Source organism: Drosophila pseudoobscura, chromosome 2 (genome assembly GCF_009870125.1).
Source record: "Drosophila pseudoobscura strain MV-25-SWS-2005 chromosome 2, UCI_Dpse_MV25, whole genome shotgun sequence".
Lineage (NCBI taxonomy): Eukaryota > Metazoa > Arthropoda > Insecta > Diptera > Drosophilidae > Drosophila > Drosophila pseudoobscura.
Genome location: NC_046679.1, coordinates 21,065,783 through 21,089,594, shown reverse-complemented (window position 1 = coordinate 21,089,594; position 23,812 = coordinate 21,065,783). Strand labels below are relative to the sequence as shown.

The following is a 23,812-nucleotide window of genomic DNA, read 5'->3' as shown; positions in this document are numbered from 1 at the left end:
CGCCCCAAAAAGGCTGCCTCTCGTTCATCTTTTCTGTAAATCCATTCCTTATCCCACGCAATGGCCTCCCAATAACCATGGTATTGGGCATAAAATATATATTTTTGCGCTTGGCAATTTTCATTTTCATCTCGCTGCTTCGATTTTCCTCTGCTGGTCCTCCAACCCGCCACCTTAACTATTGGTTGGATGCTAATTGCTTTACATCGCCCCACACCGGGAAATTGTAGTGTTGTGTTGTGCTATCGAATAAAATGTAATTCAATTTCGCTTTTAATTTTATTAGCTACGAAGATGCATCTGCGCTGTAAAAGCAGTAATTTAGGGTCTAGAATAAAATGAAACATTTTGTGCATTTGTCATGGAATTTAGGAACGCTTGGGGGCAAGCAAAGTTCAAAGGAATATTAACTAACTGAGGTCATGCCTTGGTCTTTTGATGCTATTCCTAGGCGGAATATATACTATGATTGCTACATATATGTATATCCACTTTTGGTAGACCCATTTTGATACTTCTATAAAGAGTGCCATCAATATATATCATAAGGATCCAAAGGCAATCAGAAACATCTGTAGACTATGATACTTAACCTTGAAACTATTATTATTTAAGTACATCTATAGTCAGAGTGACTTGCTGCTAATCAATTCTGAGTGCTCTATAGATGGTCTGCACTCATCTCAAGTGATACCCACAACCCACTTTGATTGATCCAAAGACGTCGCCACTTGGCTTTTGATTGCCTTTAAGCCACATTTGGATATTTGGCATACGCCTAATTATCATGGCCCGCACTCGAACATGATTTATGCAGGCCCAAAGTCAAGGGTCTGCATGCATCACTGATGATATATCGAAACAGTTAATGTCAAATTCAAATTGGTTAGTCTGTGGCCTGATTGAAATCATATATATTGTACGTGAAAATCAATAGCCAACCGCACACTCCACTCACACGAGTCCTCGACCAGCTCACTCTTCCTATAGTTGGGCCATTAAAACAAGCATTTAATTAATTAATTACATTCATCAAAGCGTAGAACAGGTTGCCACACACACAAACAGAAACACAGGTGTGCAGGTGGAATTCCTGGCAGTTGACATTTATGTAGAAAAAAACACATCAACTGCGGTTGAAACAAATCATTTACTGTTTGACATGCCACCGACATTTTCCGGTTCGAGGAGGAGGACACCCGAGGTGTCAGCCCTAGACCACATCCTGTTTTGCCTCGACCATCAGACTCACTCTCTCTCTCTCTCTCTGTTTCTCATTAACTGAAAAGCGTTCGCTTTAAACTAGTTAGCACACAACTTTAAACCGCAACAATCAGAGATGCTTTTTTCCCAGACACGCTAAAATGCAACTCATGAAGTTTTAATTAGCGCGAGAGAGAGGAGCAAAAACAGAAAAGGACAAACAGGAAGCAAATGGCCGGCTAGCCTCCTAGGACGCGGCTTTAGATACCCCTTTGTGGCGCCATTGTTTGGGTGAAAGCTGTATGATTTAGATATTCATTTTTAAAATTTGCCGTGTGAGGGATTATCTTTTGGAACAAAGAGGTAGTTGCTCACAAAGAAGTGTTTTCCAAGCTGTTTTGCCCGTTACAACGTTTTGTGGGGTTGGAAAAACCCCAGTTTCCCTTTTAAAGGGTAGCAAAAGAGAACCCAACGAATGGCCGGACAAGGCCGTCCATGGACACACCTGTACGATAAACACTTAAGGGGGAAACACCGCCCCATCAGGGGGAAATATGGAAAAAAGTTAATCCATAACAACGATGCTTAAATACCCTTGGGGTCTACCATTGGACAAAGTGAAGCCATAATCCGCGGCATGCAAAAATGGAAAATATACAAAATAAAGAGGCTTTCATTCCCTCAGAAATATTGGGATTATGGAAGGAACCTTGTATATATTTACATTTTCCGCTTCTCCTTTTATTGATTGATCTATGACCTTGCGTAACCTCTTTTTTCATTAATCCCGGAATCATTGTCAACACCCTACACACACACACACACAGACAAAACTTTTCCCTTAGTTAAGCCCCCAAAAAGTTCTGCCATAAATGGGGGAGTGGCGGGAAAATAGTAAATTTAATGCCAGCTTCCGTTTGTCTTTTTCCTGGGCAAAGGTTGGGAGTTTGCAAATCTAGTTAACAACCGGTACACGTGTGGCCGAAAAGAGTTTTTGCTGCCCTACTTAGAGTGTAGCCCATTAATGCCCCTTAATACACTTAACCCGGACTTGACTTTGGGCCAGGCGGTGGCCACGTGGCCCAACAAACTTCTGGCATAACAATTGCTGCATGAATTTGCGGTTTTCCCGCCTCCAGCTGGACCTCCCCATCCATCCACGAAGTACTGGGGGTCCAGCACCCCGCAACCGGTACAGAACTGTTAGGTGTAACTAAGACTGTGGTAGTAAAAAGTTTTTATAGTCCGAACCGCAACGAAGCCAAAAGGTCTGAGTCCTGTGGGTGGGTCGGATGGGTTAATGGATGCAGATTGCATTGGCCGAGGGGTGAAGAATCATTGCCGAAGGAGCAACTGGAGCAGAAGATGTGTCCGGGACAAGAGGGAGGGGGAGGTGTGTGCTTGATTGGATGCCAGAGCTAATTGAGCCTCCTCCGTTTCCAAGTAGCTCTTCAGCTTTGTTTAAATAGACAACATCTTAAGCAGGTGTCAGGTCTGATGGTAACTCCTGAACTTTTTCCTCCAGAAACTATTTCCTGCGACAGCGTCTCTCCAAAGGACCCAATAAGATCGTCCTATCCGCCAGTGACTTTGTTTTTCCCGTGGATTCACGAAGGGTAAGGAAATTAAGAGCCTTTGGGAGTACCCCTTCCTGACTCCCAAACTCTTGCCTTTCCAGGTGGATGAGGGCATTGAGGCCATGCTCTGCTGTTGGCTGCAGCAGCTCCAGGAGTTTGGTGGCCCCGAAGTGGACAAACCCGATCTGCTTAAGGGCTCCATTGGATCGCTTAAGAATCTGGGATTTGTGATACCCGGAGCAGCAGCTTCCACGGGTGCTGTGGGGAGCTCCACCACGACCACGGTGAACGGAAAGAGAGGCTCCTCCGCCACGGGCAGCCTGGCCAGGCACAATCCCGCACATCTGGACATGAGAGCGCGCTACAACGGGGATCTGGTGCAGCTCAAGGAGATCCACATGAATGGTTCCGCAGAACTGCGATCCAAGGCAATGGATCTCCTAGTAATGGCCCATGGCTTGAGGCACGAGAACATCAATCCATTGATTGGCTGGCTCTCAGATCCGAATCGCACGGCAATGGTATTTGACTATTGCTCTCGGGGATCCCTGCAGGATGTCCTCATCATGGATGAGATCAAGCTGGACTGGTCCTTCCGCCTCAGCCTGCTCACGGATCTAGTCAGAGGCATGCGTTACCTTCACACCTCTCCCCTACGCGTTCATGGCGCCCTCACCTCTCGGAACTGTGTGGTGGATGCCCGTTGGGTCCTAAAGATCACCGACTACGGCCTCAATTCCTTCTACGAGGCTCAGGGCCTGCCACTGATGCCACGCAGCGCCAAAGAACTACTTTGGACAGCCCCCGAGCTGCTGCGCCTCATGAAGACCCATCAGCAGCAGCACCTGCATCACCACCAGCACCACGGACGCATCCAGTTTGGCACACAGCTCGGGGATGTCTACTCCTTTGGCATCATCATGCAGGAGGTTGTGGTGCGTGGGGAGCCCTACTGCATGCTCTCCCTCTCGCCGGAGGATATCATTGCGAAGATCAAGAAGCCACCGCCACTGATACGTCCCTCCGTTTCAAAGGGTGCTGCTCCGCCGGAGGCCATCAATATCATGCGTCAGTGCTGGGCCGAACAGCCAGATATGCGACCAGATTTCAATTCGTAAGTTCCATTGCTTCTACCAATTCTTCTACCATTCAAACATCCTTTGTGTCCAGCGTTTACGAGCGCTTCAAGATGTTAAATCATGGTCGAAAGGTGAACTTTGTGGACACCATGTTCCAAATGCTGGAGAAGTACTCCAATAATCTGGAGGAGCTGATACGAGAGCGCACCGATCAATTGGATATTGAAAGAAAGAAGACTGAACAGCTGCTGAATCGCATGTTGCCAAAGTGGGTTCTGGATCTTAATATTACACACTCATATAACAGTACTCTTTTAATCCTTCAGTTCTGTGGCTGAGAAACTCAAAATGGGCTTGGGCGTGGATCCTGAAGAGTTCTCCGATGTTACCATATACTTTAGCGATATTGTTGGTTTTACAACAATAGCCGCACATTGCAGTCCCGTACAGGTTGTGGATTTGCTGAATGATCTCTACACGATCTTTGATGCCACCATCAATGCGTATAATGTCTACAAGGTGGGTGATCGCTTAAAGAAATTCGAACTTTAAGGGAATTGTAAATCTCTCAATCTTTAGGTGGAGACCATTGGCGATGCCTATATGGTGGTGAGTGGCCTACCCGTGAAGATACCCGATCACGCCGAGCAGATAGCCACCATGGCTCTGGATCTGCTCCATCAGAGCGGTCGCTTCAATGTCAAACATCTGCCTGGTGTGCCTCTCCAGCTGCGCATAGGTCTGCACACAGGTCCATGCTGTGCCGGTGTGGTGGGCCTCACGATGCCACGGTACTGTCTCTTTGGCGACACCGTCAATACAGCCTCCAGAATGGAATCTACAGGTATTTCCAGCTATATTTTCTGTAGTTTACATTCCTTAGGGGTTTCTGTTTTCCCCAAAAAGGTTCCTCTTGGCGCATCCACATGTCCCAGGAGACACGGGATCGTTTGGAGGCTCGTGGGGGCTATGCCATAGAACCTCGAGGACTCATCGATATCAAAGGCAAGGGTATGATGAATACCTTCTGGCTGCTCGGCAAGAAGGGCTTTGATAAGCCACTGCCAGCACCACCGCCAATCGGGTGAGTATTTATCATTAGGAGACTCTTCTTAAACGTATTTTAAAACCAAAAACTTAAACTTTTCTCAAAACAATACCCTGCTTTCCCTAGAGAGTCGCATGGGTAGGTCATCAATGGCTTAAAAGCTCTTCCTTAACTCATTGATTAACCATTATTCCTGACTCCCCCCATAGCTTGGATGAATCCCTCATCAGGAACTCCATCACCCTCAAGGCGCAGGCGAATAAATCCCGAACAAGCACGAATCCCTCATCATCGCAGAGCTCCTCGCTGGCGGGGGAGTCTGTGGAGGTGAAAGTGGAGATTACGCCGCCTGCCAACTCGGATATGGCATCCGTGGGACATCTGCCCAATTCCTATTCTCTGGACTCCAATTCCACCAACACGATCAGTCCGAATGCCACACTCTGTCCGGAGTTCCCCGGCAAGACGACGACGCCCAGCAGCACGAGTCCACAGTCCCGTAAGCTGTCCGAACTAACGCCGGATAATCTACTGAATCCAAACAGCTTCAACCGACTGCCCAACTCTACAGGCGGCTCCAGCTCGCGGCTCTACAAGAAGATCGAGGAGATGATGGACCTGAGCTCGCCCTACAACCACTACAAGTGTCTCAGTCCCAGCGAGAGCAATCTGACCCAGTTCTACGACGGCAAGTATCTGTACGGCAATGCGGGGTCCTGTCATGGCGGAGGGGCGGGCAGCGTGGCCAGTGGTCCGGGCAGCGGTGGCAGCTCGATGGGCGGCAGTACGGCGAAATTCGATAGCAAACCCGGCTCCAGTCGCCTGCTGCGTCGCCAGTTCAGTCTCGATCGCGACGACCAGCAGGCGAAGGGAGAACAACAGCATCAGCACTCTCTGCAGGCCACCAACTACGCCGCTTTGGTGAGTGCCAGCAAGAGCTCGATGCTGGACATTCCCATCATCCATGACACGTCGCGCAGTCCCAAGGGGACGCTGACGCGGGCCCACAAACAGAACTCGTCGTCGATCACCCAGGATCTGGAGAAGATCGAGGAGATACCGCTGTCGCCGGCCTCCTCGCAGCACCACAGCAGTCTCGATAGCAATCTCAATCGTAGTCCGCCCTCCACTCTGGAGGCGCAGTCACCGCCGCTGCCACCATTGGCCCTGAGTCCGCCCCTCCTGTCGGCCCCCACATCGCCGGCGCCGTCCCGCACCCTCAATGGCATCTTTGCCCACAGTCCCAACAATACCAACAACAACAATGGTAGCCCCAGTACTGCCCCAGAGCTGACCCTGAATGTGGAGCAGCTCTTGAGCAGATAGGGCACAATCTAAGGCCCAAACGTAGCCGTTGGCCAAAAAACCAAGCTTTAGGTCCTCAAGAAGGCCAAAAAATAAAACCGATTTAAGAGTACGAATACGAATACGAATGAATCTGAGTGTGAGAATACGAATGAGAGTAAGTGTGAAAGTGCATGAGTTTGTGGCAAGTGTTGTGATGTGGAAAGCAAAGTACCTCGGATGCATGCAAACTTGGTTCCAGCAGCAAAATGAAAGTACAATTTAGTTGAGGATTAATACAACCCATCACTGTCCATTGTTCCATAGAATGAATCTTATATAAACCCTATCCCCATCCTCAATGAGTGCCAAAATCCTGAATACTGAACAACCAAAGTCGGAATATAATCAAAAGCATCTGAAACTTCTCTGTACTGTGCTGTACTGTACTGACTGTCTCCTGGTAATCAAAAGAACTACAATATTATATGTATGTATATCTGATCTGATCTTAACTTTCGGGCTGTTTCTTTGTTCCACTTGCATGGGTTTTCAATTAACAAAAACTAAACATAGAATATACAATATACATACACATATATATTATATATTATATACATGATGTTCCTTTTTCGAGAATAAAAGAAATAATTAGAAAATTCAATCCAGTCACAGAATATTTAGTATATATATAGCGGACAATTCCATACATACATATTTACGAGTATCGTATAAGTATTGCGCGTACGTGAATTTAGTTTTCTAAAGACAATCGTTGTTACTTTTAAATGAAATGAAATCTAAACTATATACCATAGGAAGGATAAGAACCGAAATGAATCGTTTGTCTCACTATCTAATGATATATATGTATACATATATAGTATATAGTATATATTTTGTAACCGCTCTTAGTCTAATCGGATTGTAAACTACTCTCATCATCCACTACAGTGCATGCGTGTGTATATCTATCCCGGATTAAGGAAATCAACCTCAAATATCAGTTCTAATATAAAATAGGTCTCTAGCCAAAATTCAAGAGGAATATAATTCAAAACTAACCCACACACACACACACAACTTTTATAACTAGCCCCAAGAAAACCTAGCCTATGAATGTATGTATAAGTAAGTGTAAAACCCATCTAAACTATCATCATCATTATAATTTGCATCTCCAAAATATCCTGCTCAAATTTGTGACAATTACGGTGTCAATTATGCCAGAATCCAGAACATAAAAACCAAATGAAAATGAAATCCGAATAACCATTAAATATACTATAACTATCATCATTTGCCCCTTGTGTTGTTCATTTGGTATTAATTAAGACCATACTTTTGTTGACTGTCAATTTGTTTGTTCAAGTATTCATTTATTTGAAATTTGAATTTCATTCTCTTCTCACCTGAACAAATAAATAAATGCATAAACTTATTTAAAAATCCTCTCGGTTGTTATTAATTTAAATGTCAAACACACACAGAAGCAAAAACCACTGAACATCGAATGAAAATACTCGTAAACCAATTGGACAGGCCGTTCAAGTGCGGGATGATATCCTCTGTTGCCTCTTGCCATGTAACTCGGGGGAGTGGATTAAATGTTTTCATTTTAAATCTTTCAGGTCATTTTTTTGTGTGTGTATTGTTGCAGCGACAATGCGGCGGAATTAAATATGTAAAGGATTTTCCTGATATTTTTTAACGTTTCTTTTTGAGAGGGAGAGAACTTAAAATTCCCACAGATTTTTGTGTGATTAAATTTGAATTTTGAATTTGAGTAGAAATTACAGTGGAACCTTTTGATTTACAAGAAAAATATATCTGAAGAAGTACAACCTTAAATCGAACGTTTTGTTTAGCTGAAGAATTCCCCAAAACCTAAGAGAATTCCTTTCTTCCTTCGATTCCCCAGTGTTCTCCCATTTCGTTGATACATTTGTTGGGTTTTTATCTTATTTATTGGAAGTGTTTTTTCTTTCTTTTCTCTTTCAAAATTTTTCGCTTCGTTTTGTGTATTTTGGATTGTGTGTGTTTTGTGTGTGGATCGGCAGCTTAGGGTGGAGCTGCTTCTCCCTCGTCTTCCATGTAGTATCTAAACAAATGCTATTCCTCCTCTTCCTTGTCCTTGCGATGCGACTTTTTCTTGTCGCCGCGACTGGACGATGAGCCAGAGGTGGCTCCTGAACTGCTGCCACCCGTTTTGCTGCTGCGTTCGCTGCGATCCTTTTCGCGGGATTTTGATTTGCGGCGACTGGACTTGTCGCGGGAGCGGGAACGTACACGGGAGCTCTCCTTTCTTTCTTCTTTCTCCTTGTCCTTGTCCTTTTCCTTGTCTTTGTCCTTGCCATCTTTCTCCTTGTCCTTGTCTCGAGATCGCTCCTTGTCGCGATGACGATCGCGTTCCTTCACATCGCGCTCTTTGCGCTTCTCATCCTTCAGCATGTGCAGATAGTCATCGAAGTACTCCTCGCGATAGGTCGAGTCCAAGGCTCGGTACCGGGGATCCGCTTCGAACTTTTTCTTGATGTCATACCACCGCGTATGCCTCTCGATGTCGTGACGTTCCCGCAGCATCTCGAGGAAGTCCTTGCGGAGCTGTAAGCATTAAAAAACATTCTTTAGAAGATCCGAGCAGTGCATGAAGGATGGATGTAACCTACCAGATCCTTCTTGATCTGCTTGTCCTTTTCACGCCGCCGTCGTTCGCGCTCATCGTCGTAGCCCCCGCGATCTGAGGAGGAGGCGGAGGATGATGAGGCCAAATTGCTGATATTTCCATTGTTGTTACCGCCCATGGGCATTCGCTGTGGCGGCGCCATACCCATTCTCATCCCCGGCGGCGGTCCATTCCCAGGACCCATCATCATTCCATGCGGGGGTCCCATATCTGAAATTAAATCAATGCATGAGTAATCAGACCACGGATCAAGGACTCAATCAAGACTCACTCATATTGGGTGGCATTCGCATATTGGGTGGCATCATGCCGCGGAGTTGAGGAGGTGGTCCGCCCATCTGGGGAGGCGGCACATTCATTTGCGGCGGCATTCCGGGCGGCGGCTGATGAATGTGAGCGTGGCCGGGCGTCAGCTCCTTGATGCCGGTGGGCACCCAGCCGGGATTGTCGTTGCCCCATTGCGATTCCTGAGTGGGCTCGTAGCCATAGTCGAAGGGCTCTGGCTCGTGGAAGAAGGGTTCATCGGAGGCGCCCGGCGGTGGGAAATTGGGCGCCATGGGTCCCAGGCCGCCGCGCGAATATTCCCGACACTCGGCCGTCATCACCTGGATGGCATTCTCTTTGACACCGCCTCCCGTGGTGGAAATGGGACGCGGCGGTCGCTGCATCATGCCCATGCCCGGCCGTGGCTGGTGCTGCATCATGTTGGGTGGAGGCATGCCCGGCGGCGGCATCTGCATGCCAACATCGTTCATGCCCATCATCGGCGGCATGTTGTGCATCCCCGGAGGACCCATATTCATGCCACCATCATTCAGGATGCCAATGGGAGCATTCTGACTCACGTTTTGGGTGAGACTAGCCAGACCGACGCCGCTTTCTGCCACGCGGAAGCGCTTCTGCCGCTCGCAGTAGGCCCGCCACGTCTCCTCGTTGAAGCCGTAGTTGAAGTAGTCCGTGATGTCCGCGCCCGGCTTCCGCCACGGCTTCTCCTCCAGCGAATCGATACTAAACTCGTGTACAGCCACGCCATTGATGGTGCCGGCACCCTCGAAATCCTCGATACTGAACTTTCCCGCCTGGCCAGCCGGCTTGGCCTTGTCGGCAGCCGTACCACCCGCCAAAAGATTGGGACGCTGTTTAATGTTGAATGTGCTCGGCGCCTGCTTGATGTCGCCAATCACCACATTGATATCGTCATCCGAGTCATCGTCATCATCCTCATCGGAGCCGGAACCGTTGCGCTCCTTTCTGGCCGGACCCTCGTCCATTTCTTCGTCCTCGTCCTGGTCTGGTGGCGTTCTCGCCTCCTCTCTGGCCTCGTCTCGTACCCTCGCATGGCGGCCTGTGGTGTCCGGCAGCGCCGCTTCGTCCTCCTCCATTTCTTCGGCGGGATCATCGAATTCGCTGTACTCGGGCACCTCCTCCTTGGGAAAACCAGGCAACAGGGAGGCGGCACTGGAGCCCGGCTTGTCGCCGGCCACCACGGCAGCCAGCGCCTGAGCCTCGTGTTCGGCCGCCAGAGCATCGTCGCCGTTGCCAATCTCGTTTGTGGTGGAGTCCGGATTCGAGGTGCCGTACAGCCAGCTATCCTCGTTCGCGTCATCAGCCATACTTTTGTGTGTGTTTTCGAGGGGTTTCAATTAAAATTCCATGCAAATTATGAAAATTTTCACTTAAAACAAAATTGACGCGGTGTTTCGTTGCCAAAGCGTTCTTGGAATGGCTGGCAATGGAGCAAACAGCTGATGGAATGGCACAATGCTAATCGATAGTTTCAGATAATAAAATATCGATAGAGTTTTTATATTTAAGTGCTGCTATACATGCTGCAAAGCCCAAGCAACATTTAAGGCGGGAGTTTTTAAGATTTAGTTTATTTTAATTTAGTTACTAATTAAAGTGTTTTTAAAATATCCCTAACCACTGTTCGAAACATACAGGACAAAGCACAATCAAATCGGCGTAAGCAGAGCTGTCGCAGCCCCAGTAGAAGCTGTCCAAAGCGCAAATAGTTCGACTGATGCAAAGTGTAACGCGCCAGAGACATTAAAGCGCCATTCGAGTGGGTTCCAAGGATAATGGCATACTCCGCACTGAGAGCGAGTTCTGCAAAGAACGCAATACTTTATATACTTATACTTCCAGTCCAGTCCCTGTAGTAGTACTCACCTTTCCTGCACAAAATCAACGTCTCAAGAAAGTTCAGTTCCAAGACATCGGCCCTTAGTTGTTGGGCCTCGTATATTAGTCGTTTTAGCTGATCATTCCCACAGCCATCGATCATAGCACTGATATCCAGAGACCAGTGCGAGGCCCGCAGTATAAAGATCTCGCTCCACACCACCTGGAGGATAGCATCCTGTTGAGGACGCTCCAGGCTGCTAAACTGTTCGTTCGCCATCGCCTGTCGCAGGCAGGTGACCAGAATCTGAGCGAGTATTTGAAAGTGCAACGCCTGACCCCCTCCTGCTGCAGCAACCACCGTTTGAGGCAGGCGTGGCGACGGCATAGATCTGCGGCTGTACCTGTAGACGGCTGTCGCCTGCTGGTTCCTCGGACCCCGCTCATCCTGAACGGCAGCCACATTCATGCCCACCGCCAGACACCGCTGAAAGCGGCAAAAGGGACACCAATTCCTGCGCGCCTTATCCACGATGCAGTTTCCCTTAATGGCAATGCAGGCATAGTGGTTGCCCTTCCTCACGCTGCGCTTGAAGAAGCAGGAGCATCCATCACAGCAGGAGACGCCGTAGTGCTTCCCCGAGCTCTGATCGCCACACACTTCACAGGAGCTGAACATCGACATTGTGCGTCCCGGTGCGCCGCCTGGTATCGAACTGACACGGAACATCCTCGATATTGATGGTTTTATACTCATTTAATCCCCCATAGGACCCCCCATCGGACATACCCCACAAATGATATGCAAATCAACGACGACGAGTGCCTTGTAGTACTTCAACATGATTTGTGGTTTTTTCGCTATTTGCTCGACGACGAGGAGGATAAGCCTTATGCGGGGGCGTGGCGTGTCAAAAGTGACAATCATTCCGCAGCGTGTTAACAATTTGTAAACAATTATTGTTTTGCCCTATGATTGGTCGCGCGTCGGCCACTCGAAACGTCCAACGGCAGTCCTTTGTGCTGACATTTTGGGTAAACATTGAATGGAAAGGACGAAGAGGTGACATCCTTATGGGGGTGGCAATAAGGGTTTGGGGTTCCAACTGTTTGGTATCTGTGCAAATAAAATGATTCTCCATTCTAAAAACTTAATTATACATTGACTGCAAATCATGACTTCGGTTTTTTAAAGATGGCTTTGTATTTCTGTGGAATTTCAAAATTCAAATTTTTAAAATCATAAAAAACAATGTCTGTAACCAGTCGATGTTGCGAAGACAATGTTGCTAGCCTTTGTGAGTGTTTTCAAATGTTGCAGAAAATAATCGATTATATCGATATTGACAACGATGTTTCATCCAGGTGATCATTTATATACTTGTCTGTATACGAGAGAATATACTACAATAACAGTAATTAATGCTCCGACAAGTGCCTATTCAAAATCGGTCATATAAACAAATTTGTTCGCATATGAAAATATGTCAAATCGGTATACTTTATTGATAGTGGCGGATCAATTCTACTTAAGTCCCCATCATTAGGTTGCTGTTGCTGCAACTCAAGTTGTTAACCTGTTTAAATAGAGAGGGCTTAAGTGGGCTAAGTTGACTTTTTTCATCGGTATATTTACGGTATAGTTTGAAAATAAGACGGTATATGTCAGTATATTTCTGTGAGTATTGATAAATCCACGGTCACACTGGTGCTGCCTCTGCAAGGGTGGCCGTTTACGGCATTTTTAATACTTTTTGGTATTTTTTTAGGTCAAAATTTAAACGACGGTATATATACGGCATATCGGTATATAATGGTAGATTTTTCAATTTCATCAATCTACTAATTTAATTTTCAACGTTATATAGAAATCCAATAAAAGCAATTATTTAAATTAAGCCAATCAAGTAGAAAATAGATTCATTAATCGGATAAAATTATGTGGGCATGGCTAAATGTTCTATATAGTTTGTAATAATCAACGGAATATCAAAAACGAGGAATATGTAAAATAGAACTTGAATTCGTCAGTATACTTACGGTATATTTTTTAAATGAGACGGTATGCTTCGGTATATTTCTGAGTGTCGGACGGTATATTTGATCGATAAGTCCGCGGTCACACTGGCTGCTACCGTCTTAACTTTTTTTATAAACATCGGAAAATGTAAATAATATATTTAAACAATACCAAACATAGCGGCGGAAAAGGAAAAGTGCGCTTATCGTTAACAATTCTCGATTGTGTGTTTGGGTCGCATGTAACCACATTTGTGGAATATTAAATGGTTTTCTTGCTGCTAGCTCTGCTGCTCTGCTCCCGTGTCGGACATTAATGACACACGACAAGCAACGCTAACGAAAACGGGAAAAACAATACCCACTGTGTGTCCGTGTGAATGTGTGTGTGTGCAGTGAAGTGCTGTTGTGAGTGCTTAAGGAAAACTTCAAGAAATCCACGAAGAAGAAGGCTGCAGCAGTGCAACGCAACGAAAGCGACAGATTGCAAGCGGCATACAGGGTGTTACCGAAGACATACCTGCAGTGCAGTGAGTCCCGTCACCATAGAGAGTGTGAGGTGGGGAGGAGCGGAGAGAGCGTTTCATTCATAAAAAAGAGTACATTGCAAGTCCAATTGGTCTGGCTTCTGGCCTCACATCGAAAGGAGGTTCCACAAACACAGATACGCACACATGTGCATTGATTTTTCCAACACATTCTCCCTCTCCACTCTTCGCCCACTTGTATGTGCGTGTGCGTGTGCGAGATCTATGTTTTCTTTGAAATATGTTCCGGAAAATGCCCAGGAAAACACCGATTCAAGTGGTTTTCGTTTTAAGATTAACACATTGCTGTTTGTTCCAGTTTCCCAAGCACACAAATATATTTCCCCATAACATTTGGCATTGTGTAAGGGAAAATGTATGTGTGTGTGTGTGGGGTGTGGGTTGGGGTGAAAATGTCAACAAGCTGCTTGCATACAGGGTGATTTCCTCCACCTCTTCTTGCTGCATTTCCCCCCAATGGGGCACGTGTATTGCGGCAAACTAAACGTGACAAAGCACAAAAACAGCAAAAAGAAATTTACATAAAATACAATTTTGTGTTGCAACTGTTTGGCATTTAACAGTTAGCGGCGTCCTAACGGGGCTCTATATATGTATGTATGGAACATGTGCCTATGCATGTGTGGGCTTGTGTGTGTTTAGTCCAGGTAAAAACGGAAAAGCCAACTTGTAACGGAGAACCGTAGAGAGAGGGAGGAGGGGGAAATAGACAAGCAGAAAAATATAAAAGGCATAACATTTCCGCCTGGTGCCTTCTGCTTTCGGCTGGCGTCCAAAACCCAAAATAGACAGCGACGCTACGCTCGTCGTCGCCACAGCCGCAGTGCCTCCTCTTCATCGAGCGATTATGCGTGACAAATCCGCGATGTTCATATTTCCCGACTATAGGATACCGCATTCCCAGAAAACCTTGCCTCCATTTCCAGAGACCGTACTATAATAAATCATACTGCAGTATCTCTTGCCTTTGTTCAATATCATGTTATCTGCAACCGCATAAACACTGTCAAGAAGTCCGTATATGTTTGTGGCTTCTTTCAGCACTTGGAGCCCAGCGCCACTCAATGCACTTGCAACACGCCATGCACCATGTTGTTGCTGCTGCTGCTGTTACTTCTGCTGTTGCCATTGCAACATGCACCTATGCTTGCCCCACTTGAGAGGCAAGTCCACCCTAGCCCCGGCGGCTCTCCGCTCCTCCTCCCCCCACCATTCTTCCCCACCTCTGTCACTAATTTAAATGCCGCAAGTGTTGTCGAGCTTCCTGTGTGTGTGTGTGTGTTTTGCTCATTAGGGAATAATTTTGCATTAGGCCCGGCCCGTAGAAAATATAATAGAAAAAAAAGTTCAGAGACCGCGAAACCCCGCTATATATACAGTATTTATTGATTTTATATGAACTTCAATAAAAAAGAAACAAATTCGATACACCGATACACGGTTAACCCAATTCTGGGACGCCGCCCACACGCTCTTCGCCGCCGCCGCCGGCGGCGCTCCCCAAAGAAGTTTGTTTCTTGATCTAAAAACAACATTTACCTATAGACGCGAATCGGGGAAACGGTCTCTCTCGGCGTAAAGCCAACAAACCTACAAAAAACACATACAAATTGTTAGTGTTTTCACACTCAGCACCTCCCTTCTCCTTCCCCCCACATATGCCCTGTTTCCTTCTCTCTGGACTGACGACTGCATTGACTCTTAACGCCCTGACGTTGATAAATGAATCATAAAAGCTGCGCAGTCGACGTCGCCGTCACCGGCAAAAAGGCAGACAGGCGCCAAGCGGTTGACTCTCCGTCCCTCTGTCGCTCGCTCTCCCATCATATGTTTTGGCTGCGCTGCCGCCCACATTACATATTAGTGGCGGTGGTGTCTGTCCCAGGGTAGCAATGTTGTTACTGTAATTTTAAATGCGTGAGAGCTGCTTTGTTTTGATACCCTTGAAGCAGGTATTAAGCAGATATGATCAAAGTTGCTGTTACGCAGGGAAAAAATATTATACACAAACTACAATACATAGTTCCTCAGTTCTTAGGCTAATTTTCATCCACAAAGTCAAAAACAATAGATCGCCTAAGGTATCAAAGCATCGGCAGCCGACTAATCTTTTTCTCATGTTTCTTATTACTGTAATTCCGAATGCGTGAGCTGCATTGTTTTTGTTACGTGAGCTAATCGAAGTCACTCTTGTTATCGCATAATGTTGTTGTTTTTGGGGGACAATCGCCAGCGTAGGCGAGAAAGCGAGCGAGCGCACAGTGGTCTCCATTGAGAATGGAAGAAACTAAATGCAGGGCATATGGGTGGAATCATTCGCTTGATGTTTATAGAACACTGTGCGAGGTGGCGCTCTTTATGGCGGCTGATACTCCCACTCTCTCTCTATCTTTCTCTCTGTGCATGAGTTGTGTTTGCCCGTTCCCATTGGGCTGGCGATCGAGAGAGTGGAAAAGCTGGCGGTGTTGCCTTGCCGGCTGCTCTACTGGCAGTGACACTCAACACTGCGGCGACAGAGGAAGAGCGAGGGCCCCAATCCCAATACCCCCAATAGAACAGTCGGATTCAGTTCGTCGGACGACCCATATTGATAAATTTATTTGTTGTAGTTCTTGTTTCTCCTGCAACATTTGGTTTGTGTGGGTGTTTTAACAATTCTGAACATTTTTATGTGTTTTTTCGCATGCCAAAATAAATGAGAGCAACACAACACCCGAATTTGACGTGATCTTCAAGATAATCACATTAAAAAAATAATAAAGTGGGCAAAAATTGTATAATTCTCTGCAGAATTCTGTGAAATATATATTCATACAGACACAGACATATATGCTATATATACATATCTGCGTATAAGTATTTGTGATATATTTATCTACATATACATTTTCTTATGTATGACAAATTTTTAAGTTTTTGCAAAACTTATGACTCGGACGCGACTGCAACCGAAGCTAAAAAAAATAATTGATAAAACAACAATCAAATGAGAAGATAAGCTTCGTTTATAGATAACAAAATGTTGGAAATCTGTGTGAATTCACCAAGAATGAAATCATTTCTTTTTTTCGCGAATAAAACAATCTCCTTTCGCTTTTTCCCCTCATTAACAGCTGTTTTCGGGCATCAGAACAGCTGTGCATAAGCTGAAGCTGTAGAAGACAACGTCGAGGAGGAGGAGGAAGAAGCCGTAGCGAAAAGAGAAGGAAGACGGGAAAGGAAAGGAATCACCACCACCCACAGAAGGCATGTCCAGCGAGGAAGATAAACCACCGGCGCCGCCCGTGCGCCTCACCAGCAATCGCGGTGGCGCTGGCATAGAGCGTGTACCCCTCATGGGCGGCGGCGGTGGCGGTGCCGGCGGCTGTGGTGATGCGCCGTCTGTTGATATGCGACCATTGCCCAAGGGTGAGTGTGTGTGCCATGACAACACTGTGATTAGTATGTGTCCACCAGTGGAACTACAATGTGTTTCTCTTTGTTCCCCTCCAAAGAGCCCGACGATGCCGACCGAAAGAAGAAGACGCTGAAGAACAAGATCAAAGGCTCGAAACCCTCGCACACTGACTCCAAGCCGAACATCTCGTATCCGACGAATTTCGAGCATACGGTGCATGTGGGTTTCGATCCCGTAACCGGAGAATTTACGGTGAGTTTTATGGCTTTTATTGGAATCGTATTGGATCGTTTACCTTGGGATATTTATTATTATTCCATGTGCCTCGCCTTCAATTTTCATTTTGCTAAAAATAGCAGGAGGGAAATCTTCTGTTTTCATTTGCTTAAAACCTACAATTTGATTTGATAAGCTTTTAATGAAAAACATACCAAAAGAAGAAACACTTTCACATGCTTAAGGAATTAATTGTGATTTTTGAGTAAAAGAGGAGCCCTGAAGAGCCTTGCTACAGGGATCAATGGTGGTTTCTCTTTTCATTCAAAGATCTTTCAATATCCAATGAAAATTTGAATAATTTTCGCTTTCCAATTATATATAATGTACTCTTGAGAGCACATACTACATACCCTATACCCTATACATACATTATGTTGTTGTTTATCGCCGATATGTGCTCTTTACCGACTTTCTATTATTCATTATTATTTCAAGCTGCCCATGAAAGTAAGTAAACTCCACGTCTAACGCAATGGAAATCTTGCCTCCCTCTTCATTAGTTTCTCTCCAAAAGAAAAATAAACCATTGATTGTGTTCCTTTTTTTTGTCTAAATATCAAGCCATTCCCCATTCGATGTTCGTTCCTACCATTCGATGTTTGTTTCAAGATATTTCGGTGTTTCGTTATATTCCTTTTGTGTATATATCTTCAACCATTCCATTCGATGTTTGTCGATCGGGTGTTCCTCATTAGTTTCCATTACACCTACACTAGCCAACACAGACAACATATTTATGGCTGAAGCCTAGAGTTTTGTAGTGGAAATGCTTTTAGTCGATGTCCCCCTACTTTCGAAATGATTTGGCCAAGCATTGCTGTATCCAAAATACCTAACAAAAAGAACCCCACCCACCCTGCGCCATCTATATGTGCTCTATCTTTCATTCGCTTAGCTTTCATTTAAAGATCTGTAGTACTCAAACGATTTGTGTGTTGCCTTTTACAGGGTATGCCCGAGGCATGGGCGCGTCTGCTGATGAACTCGAACATCAGCAAACAGGAGCAGAAGAAGAATCCCCAGGCGGTGCTCGATGTGCTCAAGTGGTTTGACAACACAACCAAACAGAGGCCAAGTTCCAAATACATGACAAATGCCATAACGACGCATTCAGGTGAGGGATCCTTTCCTGTGATTCTCGAACTGTATTCTCAATGTAATGCAATCCTCTTGTCTCGGACAGGCTCTTCACTAAGTCGCGTGAGCAGCAGCAGTCCCAGCAGCACGCCCACAGACTCGGAACTGCATGGCTCCAACAGTGGCGGCAATCTGATTGGCGTCCAGCTGGGCAGCATGACACTGGGACCCAATGCCAACAATGTGGCCGTGGCAGGACAAATGCTGAGCAATCACTACCAACAGCAGCAGCAGCATATTATCCAGCATCAGAATCAACAATTGCACCAGCATAACCAGCATCAACAGCATCAGCAGCATCAGCATCACATTGGCATCAGTCAATCGCATTCATACAACTTTGGCGGCCACACGGCCTCCTCATCCACATCGCAACATTCATCTGCCAATGAGGACGACATGCTCGGGTCACCGCATCAGCAGCAGCTGCAACAGGCCGCACACCAGCCGCCACCTCCGCCAGTGGCATCGCGACCCGAACGCACGAAATCCATTTACACGCGACCCATTGAGGAACTGCAGCCAGCGCCATCGCCGTCGCCCATCATAATGCCAGCAGCACCGGCCACAACGCCCACAACACCACTGCAGAACCATAAGGTGATGACGGCACCATCGCCGCTGCATCATAATAATGTGACGACGACGCTGGACAAGAATAAGAACAATGCAAGTGAGTGTTGTGCCAGGACTAGCTGCTATTCTGCTTTTAGTTTTAGTATCGTTTCGATCGGTTCTTTAAAGGAGCCAAACCGCCGCCTGGCAGCAATATTTATTTGAGTTTATTCTTTAGAGATTTTAGATTTGCTGCCAGGCAGTAGGTCCACCCATATTCTGTTTTGTTGTGTTGAAAACTAATCAACTTTTTTGTGTGGAAGATTTAAAGTAATGTCTATAATTGTTATCTGTATCGCCTCTGTGTTCTGTTCTGTTTTTGAAAAAAAAAATGCTTCTAATTGCTGCTAAAAAAAAAAATACTTTAAAAAAACCAACTGCGACAACAGCGTCTGGGGGCAACTCGACGCCAGCTTCAGCATCAGCATCGACAACAGAAACAACAACAGCAGAAACACAAGGCACTGATGCAACAACAACAAGTGCAACTGCTACTATTTTGTCTGCTACTAATCCTAGTTGTACTACCAATCCTACTACTACTTCTACTACTACTACTTCTGCTACTACTACGATATTGCAAGAGCAGTTTGCAGCCGAGTCAGCAGCAGCAGCAGCAGCAACAACAATAGCAACAACTGCACCAACGACTAATCACCATTCTTCTGCTTCCTCCTTTTCATCATTTCCTTCATTCCACGACGATGATACAACAACAACCAACAACGCCTTGCCATCGATCCATTGTCCAACGCCGACAACATCGATGCTATCCATATCTTCCGCTCGGAACTCGACGGTGCCCATGCCCATGCCGCCGCCTCCTACCACCATAACGCCTGCCTCACCCACACCTGTCGCTGCCGACGACACCGATGCCACCTGCCTGCACACAGACCTGTACAACGATCCCTCAGTGGCGATTGGGAACAATCTGAATGCAACTGCAGTGGCAGCAGCAGCAGCAGGAGCTCCGACGGCGGCAGCTGGCAATCAGATTGCCGTCCCACAGGCAGCAGCGGCAGTCACGCCCAACACGCGGGCGGCCAATGCCAAGAAGAAGAAGATGTCCGATGAGGAAATCCTGGAGAAACTACGCACCATCGTCTCCGTTGGGGATCCCAATCGCAAGTACACGAAAATGGAGAAGATCGGCCAGGGCGCCTCGGGCACCGTGTACACGGCCATCGAATCCTCGACGGGCATGGAGGTGGCCATCAAACAGATGAACCTCTCGCAGCAACCGAAGAAGGAGCTGATCATCAATGAGATTCTGGTGATGCGAGAGAACAAGCATCCGAATGTCGTGAACTATTTGGACAGCTATCTGGTGTCCGAAGAGCTGTGGGTAGTGATGGAGTATCTGCCGGGTGGTTCGCTCACGGATGTCGTCACTGAGACCTGCATGGACGAGGGACAGATTGCGGCCGTGTGTCGGGAGGTGCTGCAAGCCCTGGAGTTCCTGCATGCCAATCAGGTGATCCATCGTGACATCAAAAGTGATAATATATTGCTTGGCCTGGATGGTTCGGTCAAGCTGACTGATTTCGGTTTCTGTGCGCAAATCTCGCCGGAGCAATCCAAACGCACAACGATGGTGGGTACGCCGTACTGGATGGCGCCCGAGGTGGTCACGCGGAAGCAGTATGGTCCCAAGGTACGGATTGCTCGTTACTCTCTCTCTCCTCAAGATTTTAATTGACTTCTTTTTTATTCGACAGGTTGATTTATGGTCTTTGGGTATCATGGCCATTGAAATGGTTGAGGGCGAACCGCCATATTTGAATGAGAATCCGCTGAAAGCCTTGTACCTCATTGCCACCAATGGCAAGCCAGAGATTAAAGAAAAAGACAAGCTGTCCGCAGCATTTCAAGATTTTCTCGATCAGTGTCTGGAAGTGGAGGTGGAGCGCAGAGCCAGTGCAATGGATTTGCTAAAGGTATGATTATAGAGTGATTATAGAAGATTTTATAACTATTTCTTGTACGAATCTTTCATTAGCATCCCTTCCTGAAGCTGGCACGTCCATTGGCCAGTCTGACGCCTTTGATTATGGCCGCCAAAGAGGCCACAAAGGGCAACTGATTGTCAACGAAGAAGAAAAAGCTTATTTAACCATTACTAATGAATTACTATTGCAAAAAGCAGCAAGAAATTCTTCAGCAACAACAACCACAATAGCAAGAACAAGAACAATAGCAATAGCAATAGTAACTGAAAATCGCAGATGATGATGGATTATAATCCATCCAATAATTATTAATGATGATTATGATGGATTAACGATTATGATTATTATGATTACTATTATTAATTATTTATATAAACGTATTATATACATACATATATTATATTCTATTATATTATATATTCTACTCGTAACAAACAAAACGCTAAGAGAAACTGCAACAGAGGAAAGAAAATGGAGAAGAGGAGACAGACACACGCGTAGTTCAATTTACACAACAATTTGGTTTCCAGAATGAACACACACACACAAACGAAACCCAAACCCAACCCTACTTTTGGCCCACACATCATCGAAAAAAGAAACATGTTTCCCTTACAAACCTTTGTTATATACCAAAACTTAAATTTACATTACATTTGTATTTTGTATAGAAAAAACGAAAAATTTGCATCAAGCATTTTGAATGCTCTTGAAATTTGTACACTTAAAAGATCATTTAATCATTTAAGAAAGAACAAAAAAAAAACAAAACATATTTACTTTATAGTTGTCCAGATTTACATTATTAAACATTACAATTGGTAACTTTTGCATTTAAAAAAAAAATGAAAAACAAAACAAAAAATATATATATTACATACGATATATGTACCATGTATAAAGCACTACTTTTGATTTCTTTAAATTTATTTCTCCATTCAATTTCTATAAGAAAGCGTAAGAGAGGTCGAAGAACTGCTTTGGAATGCTGTAACTAACTAATCTAATGACTTGGAGTATTATTGCTGATTTTAGTTTAGTTTCTTAAATGCTTTATGTAATAAATATATATATATATTTTTTATATGATTTTAAGTACATTTTTTATTTGCTGCTCTTTTATTTACGTATGCTTTTTTTGGCTGAGATTTTTGAATAGATTCTAGACCCTGCCACGTACCCCCATCCGAAGGTCCTCCCTACCAGATTTTGTATGTCTATGAATCAAAAAGAAAAAACACGATAGAAATCTAATTGTAATAGAATTTACTAATTATATTTAGAGATATATAACACACACTGTATTTTTCAATTTACAAACAAATGCAACGTGGTTTATTATAGAGACAACAAGAAAACACCAACAACAAAACCCAACCTGTAGCAATATTATATAGAGAGAATGATATATATATAGTATATGGAGAATCGAACAAAAGCAACACACTAACATTGGTAGTAGTATAACTAGAGAATAAACAAATAGCATGTAAAATTCGATACTGAATCATGGAGACAAAAGCCAGAAAACCCCCAGGCGATAGAACGGATAGAAAGGAAAACCAGTTACTTTGTGCCTAACCGAAACCGAAATAATGCATTCAATAAGAGCAAAACACCAAGTAAATAGTTTAGTGCGAGTACATATACCTATGATAGAAACTAACAGATGATCTAGCCGTACTATGGTAAAGAAATAAATTATAGAATAGACAGTCAACTAAAACACCAGCTAACATAGGCAGTGCTAGTGGAGTGTTCGAATGGATGGTGGGTGGGGGGTTGTATAAATCGGAGGTGGGGTCTAGATTAGGGTTCATCAAGAATTGATAGGGGGGTTCATTCAGATTTCGTTAGCAAAAATCATTTCATTTCTATCATTGAGAATAAAGGAAGGATCAGCGGGAGCGTAGCTTGGGATTTATTAAGAATTGATTTTGAATAATCAAGAATTGATTGGGGGGTCAGTGACAGCTTGGGGATCGTTCAGAATTCTTTAGTACAGATCATTTCATTGGGATCATTAAGTATTTAGGATCATTCAAATATCTTTCGTACAATTCGTATCATTGGGATCATTAAGAATTGATTTGAGTTATGTGAGAGTTTGGAAAACAGATCAGCACCGATAATTTTTTCGAATCATTAACAATTGAATTCAGATTTCATTAGTACGGATCTTTTCAGTGGTGGCGATCTTTATCGCTCAATTTTCAACTTCCATTATCATACTCGGTTCAACATTAAGGACATTATGTGACATTAGGCCATGGATCATTAAATTAATAGATGCGATATTTCGATCAGCGGATACCCTACAAAACAATGTGTGTGTATCTTCCCTCGTCCAAGTAGCAGACCGTTTGGCTAGTGGAAAATTCGTTAACAACAAAAGAAACAACAAACCAAATGAAACTTTATGATAAATGAGAGGAAAAAGAATTTTTTACAAAAACACAGCGCATTATTTTCGCTATTAGTTCCTAAACAAAAACAAAAGAAAAAACAACACAAACATATAGAAATTGGAAGAACTATTCGATGAAGAGGAGAGGAGAGGTGAGAGGATGATTAAGGAGAGCCAAATGCAAAGAAAAGGAAAAGCAAGGAAAAAGAAGTCTGACGCCTGGCATCGGAAAACGAAATATTAAATATATGCAACTAAAATTATGAAGATTATTGTATTGTATTTGTGTATTGTATAATTTGTGGTATTCGTATTTATAGATTGGTAGAAAACAAAACTTCTGCAGAACAGAACGAACGAATGTGTATTAAACAATAAATGGTAGCAATGAACCGCGGAAGGAATCGATGAACGATACGATGCAAGAGAAATTAAATGGTATATAAGAAGTACATTT

At 44.7% G+C, this 23,812-nt stretch overlaps 4 protein-coding genes across 10 annotated transcripts in view; 2 read left to right on the top strand and 2 right to left on the bottom strand.

Moving 5' to 3' along the window:
• Window positions 1-7,244, top strand: part of LOC4802304 (uncharacterized) — a 54,105-nt gene extending 46,861 nt beyond the window's left edge. Inside the window, exons 8-16 of one of the 3 annotated variants that reach the window (XM_015182243.2) lie at window positions 2,729-2,819; window positions 2,882-3,894; window positions 3,951-4,127; window positions 4,186-4,378; window positions 4,439-4,703; window positions 4,766-4,943; window positions 5,034-5,045; window positions 5,117-5,406; window positions 5,479-7,244. In XM_015182243.2, coding sequence (XP_015037729.2) covers window positions 2,729-2,819; window positions 2,882-3,894; window positions 3,951-4,127; window positions 4,186-4,378; window positions 4,439-4,703; window positions 4,766-4,943; window positions 5,034-5,045; window positions 5,117-5,406; window positions 5,479-6,233 — 2,974 coding nt within the window. In that variant the 3' untranslated portion in view covers window positions 6,234-7,244. Of the gene's footprint in view, window positions 1-2,728; window positions 2,820-2,881; window positions 3,895-3,950; window positions 4,128-4,185; window positions 4,379-4,438; window positions 4,704-4,765; window positions 4,944-5,033; window positions 5,046-5,116 lie in introns of all 3 variants that reach the window. The other 2 variants (XM_015182241.2, XM_015182244.2) reach the window with 2 other exon arrangements.
• Window positions 7,245-7,609: 365 nt separating this feature from the next.
• Fip1 (Factor interacting with poly(A) polymerase 1) lies at window positions 7,610-10,628 on the bottom strand. The gene is made up of 3 exons (XM_002137667.4): window positions 9,149-10,628; window positions 8,861-9,087; window positions 7,610-8,795 (listed from the first exon to the last, which is right to left on the bottom strand). The coding sequence occupies exons 1-3, from the start codon at window positions 10,488-10,490 to the stop codon at window positions 8,304-8,306; spliced, it is 2,061 nt and encodes a 686-aa protein (XP_002137703.3). The 5' UTR covers window positions 10,491-10,628; the 3' UTR covers window positions 7,610-8,303.
• Window positions 10,629-10,757: 129 nt separating this feature from the next.
• Window positions 10,758-12,384, bottom strand: Hr83 (Hormone receptor 83). 2 transcript variants are annotated; one of them, XM_015182240.2, is made up of 3 exons: window positions 11,792-12,384; window positions 11,050-11,717; window positions 10,758-10,986 (listed from the first exon to the last, which is right to left on the bottom strand). In XM_015182240.2, exons 2-3 carry the CDS (start codon window positions 11,684-11,686, stop codon window positions 10,775-10,777), a joined length of 849 nt encoding a protein of 282 aa, XP_015037726.1. In that variant the 5' UTR covers window positions 11,687-11,717; window positions 11,792-12,384; the 3' UTR covers window positions 10,758-10,774. The 2 variants fall into 2 exon arrangements, with proteins under 2 accessions (XP_015037726.1, XP_001359246.2); XM_001359209.4 differs by having other exon boundaries at window positions 11,050-12,384.
• A 721-nt stretch (window positions 12,385-13,105) lies between these two features.
• On the top strand, window positions 13,106-22,243 carry Pak (serine/threonine-protein kinase PAK 3-like protein). 4 transcript variants are annotated; one of them, XM_033381157.1, is made up of 8 exons: window positions 13,106-13,168; window positions 16,682-16,976; window positions 17,063-17,217; window positions 18,193-18,358; window positions 18,428-19,054; window positions 19,893-20,653; window positions 20,718-20,936; window positions 20,999-22,243. In XM_033381157.1, exons 2-8 carry the CDS (start codon window positions 16,817-16,819, stop codon window positions 21,080-21,082), a joined length of 2,172 nt encoding a protein of 723 aa, XP_033237048.1. In that variant the 5' UTR covers window positions 13,106-13,168; window positions 16,682-16,816; the 3' UTR covers window positions 21,083-22,243. The 4 variants fall into 4 exon arrangements, with proteins under 4 accessions (XP_033237048.1, XP_033237049.1, XP_001359245.3 ...); XM_033381158.1 differs by having other exon boundaries at window positions 13,106-13,217; XM_001359208.4 differs by having other exon boundaries at window positions 13,106-13,550.
• The last annotated feature ends 1,569 nt before the right edge of the window (window positions 22,244-23,812 follow it).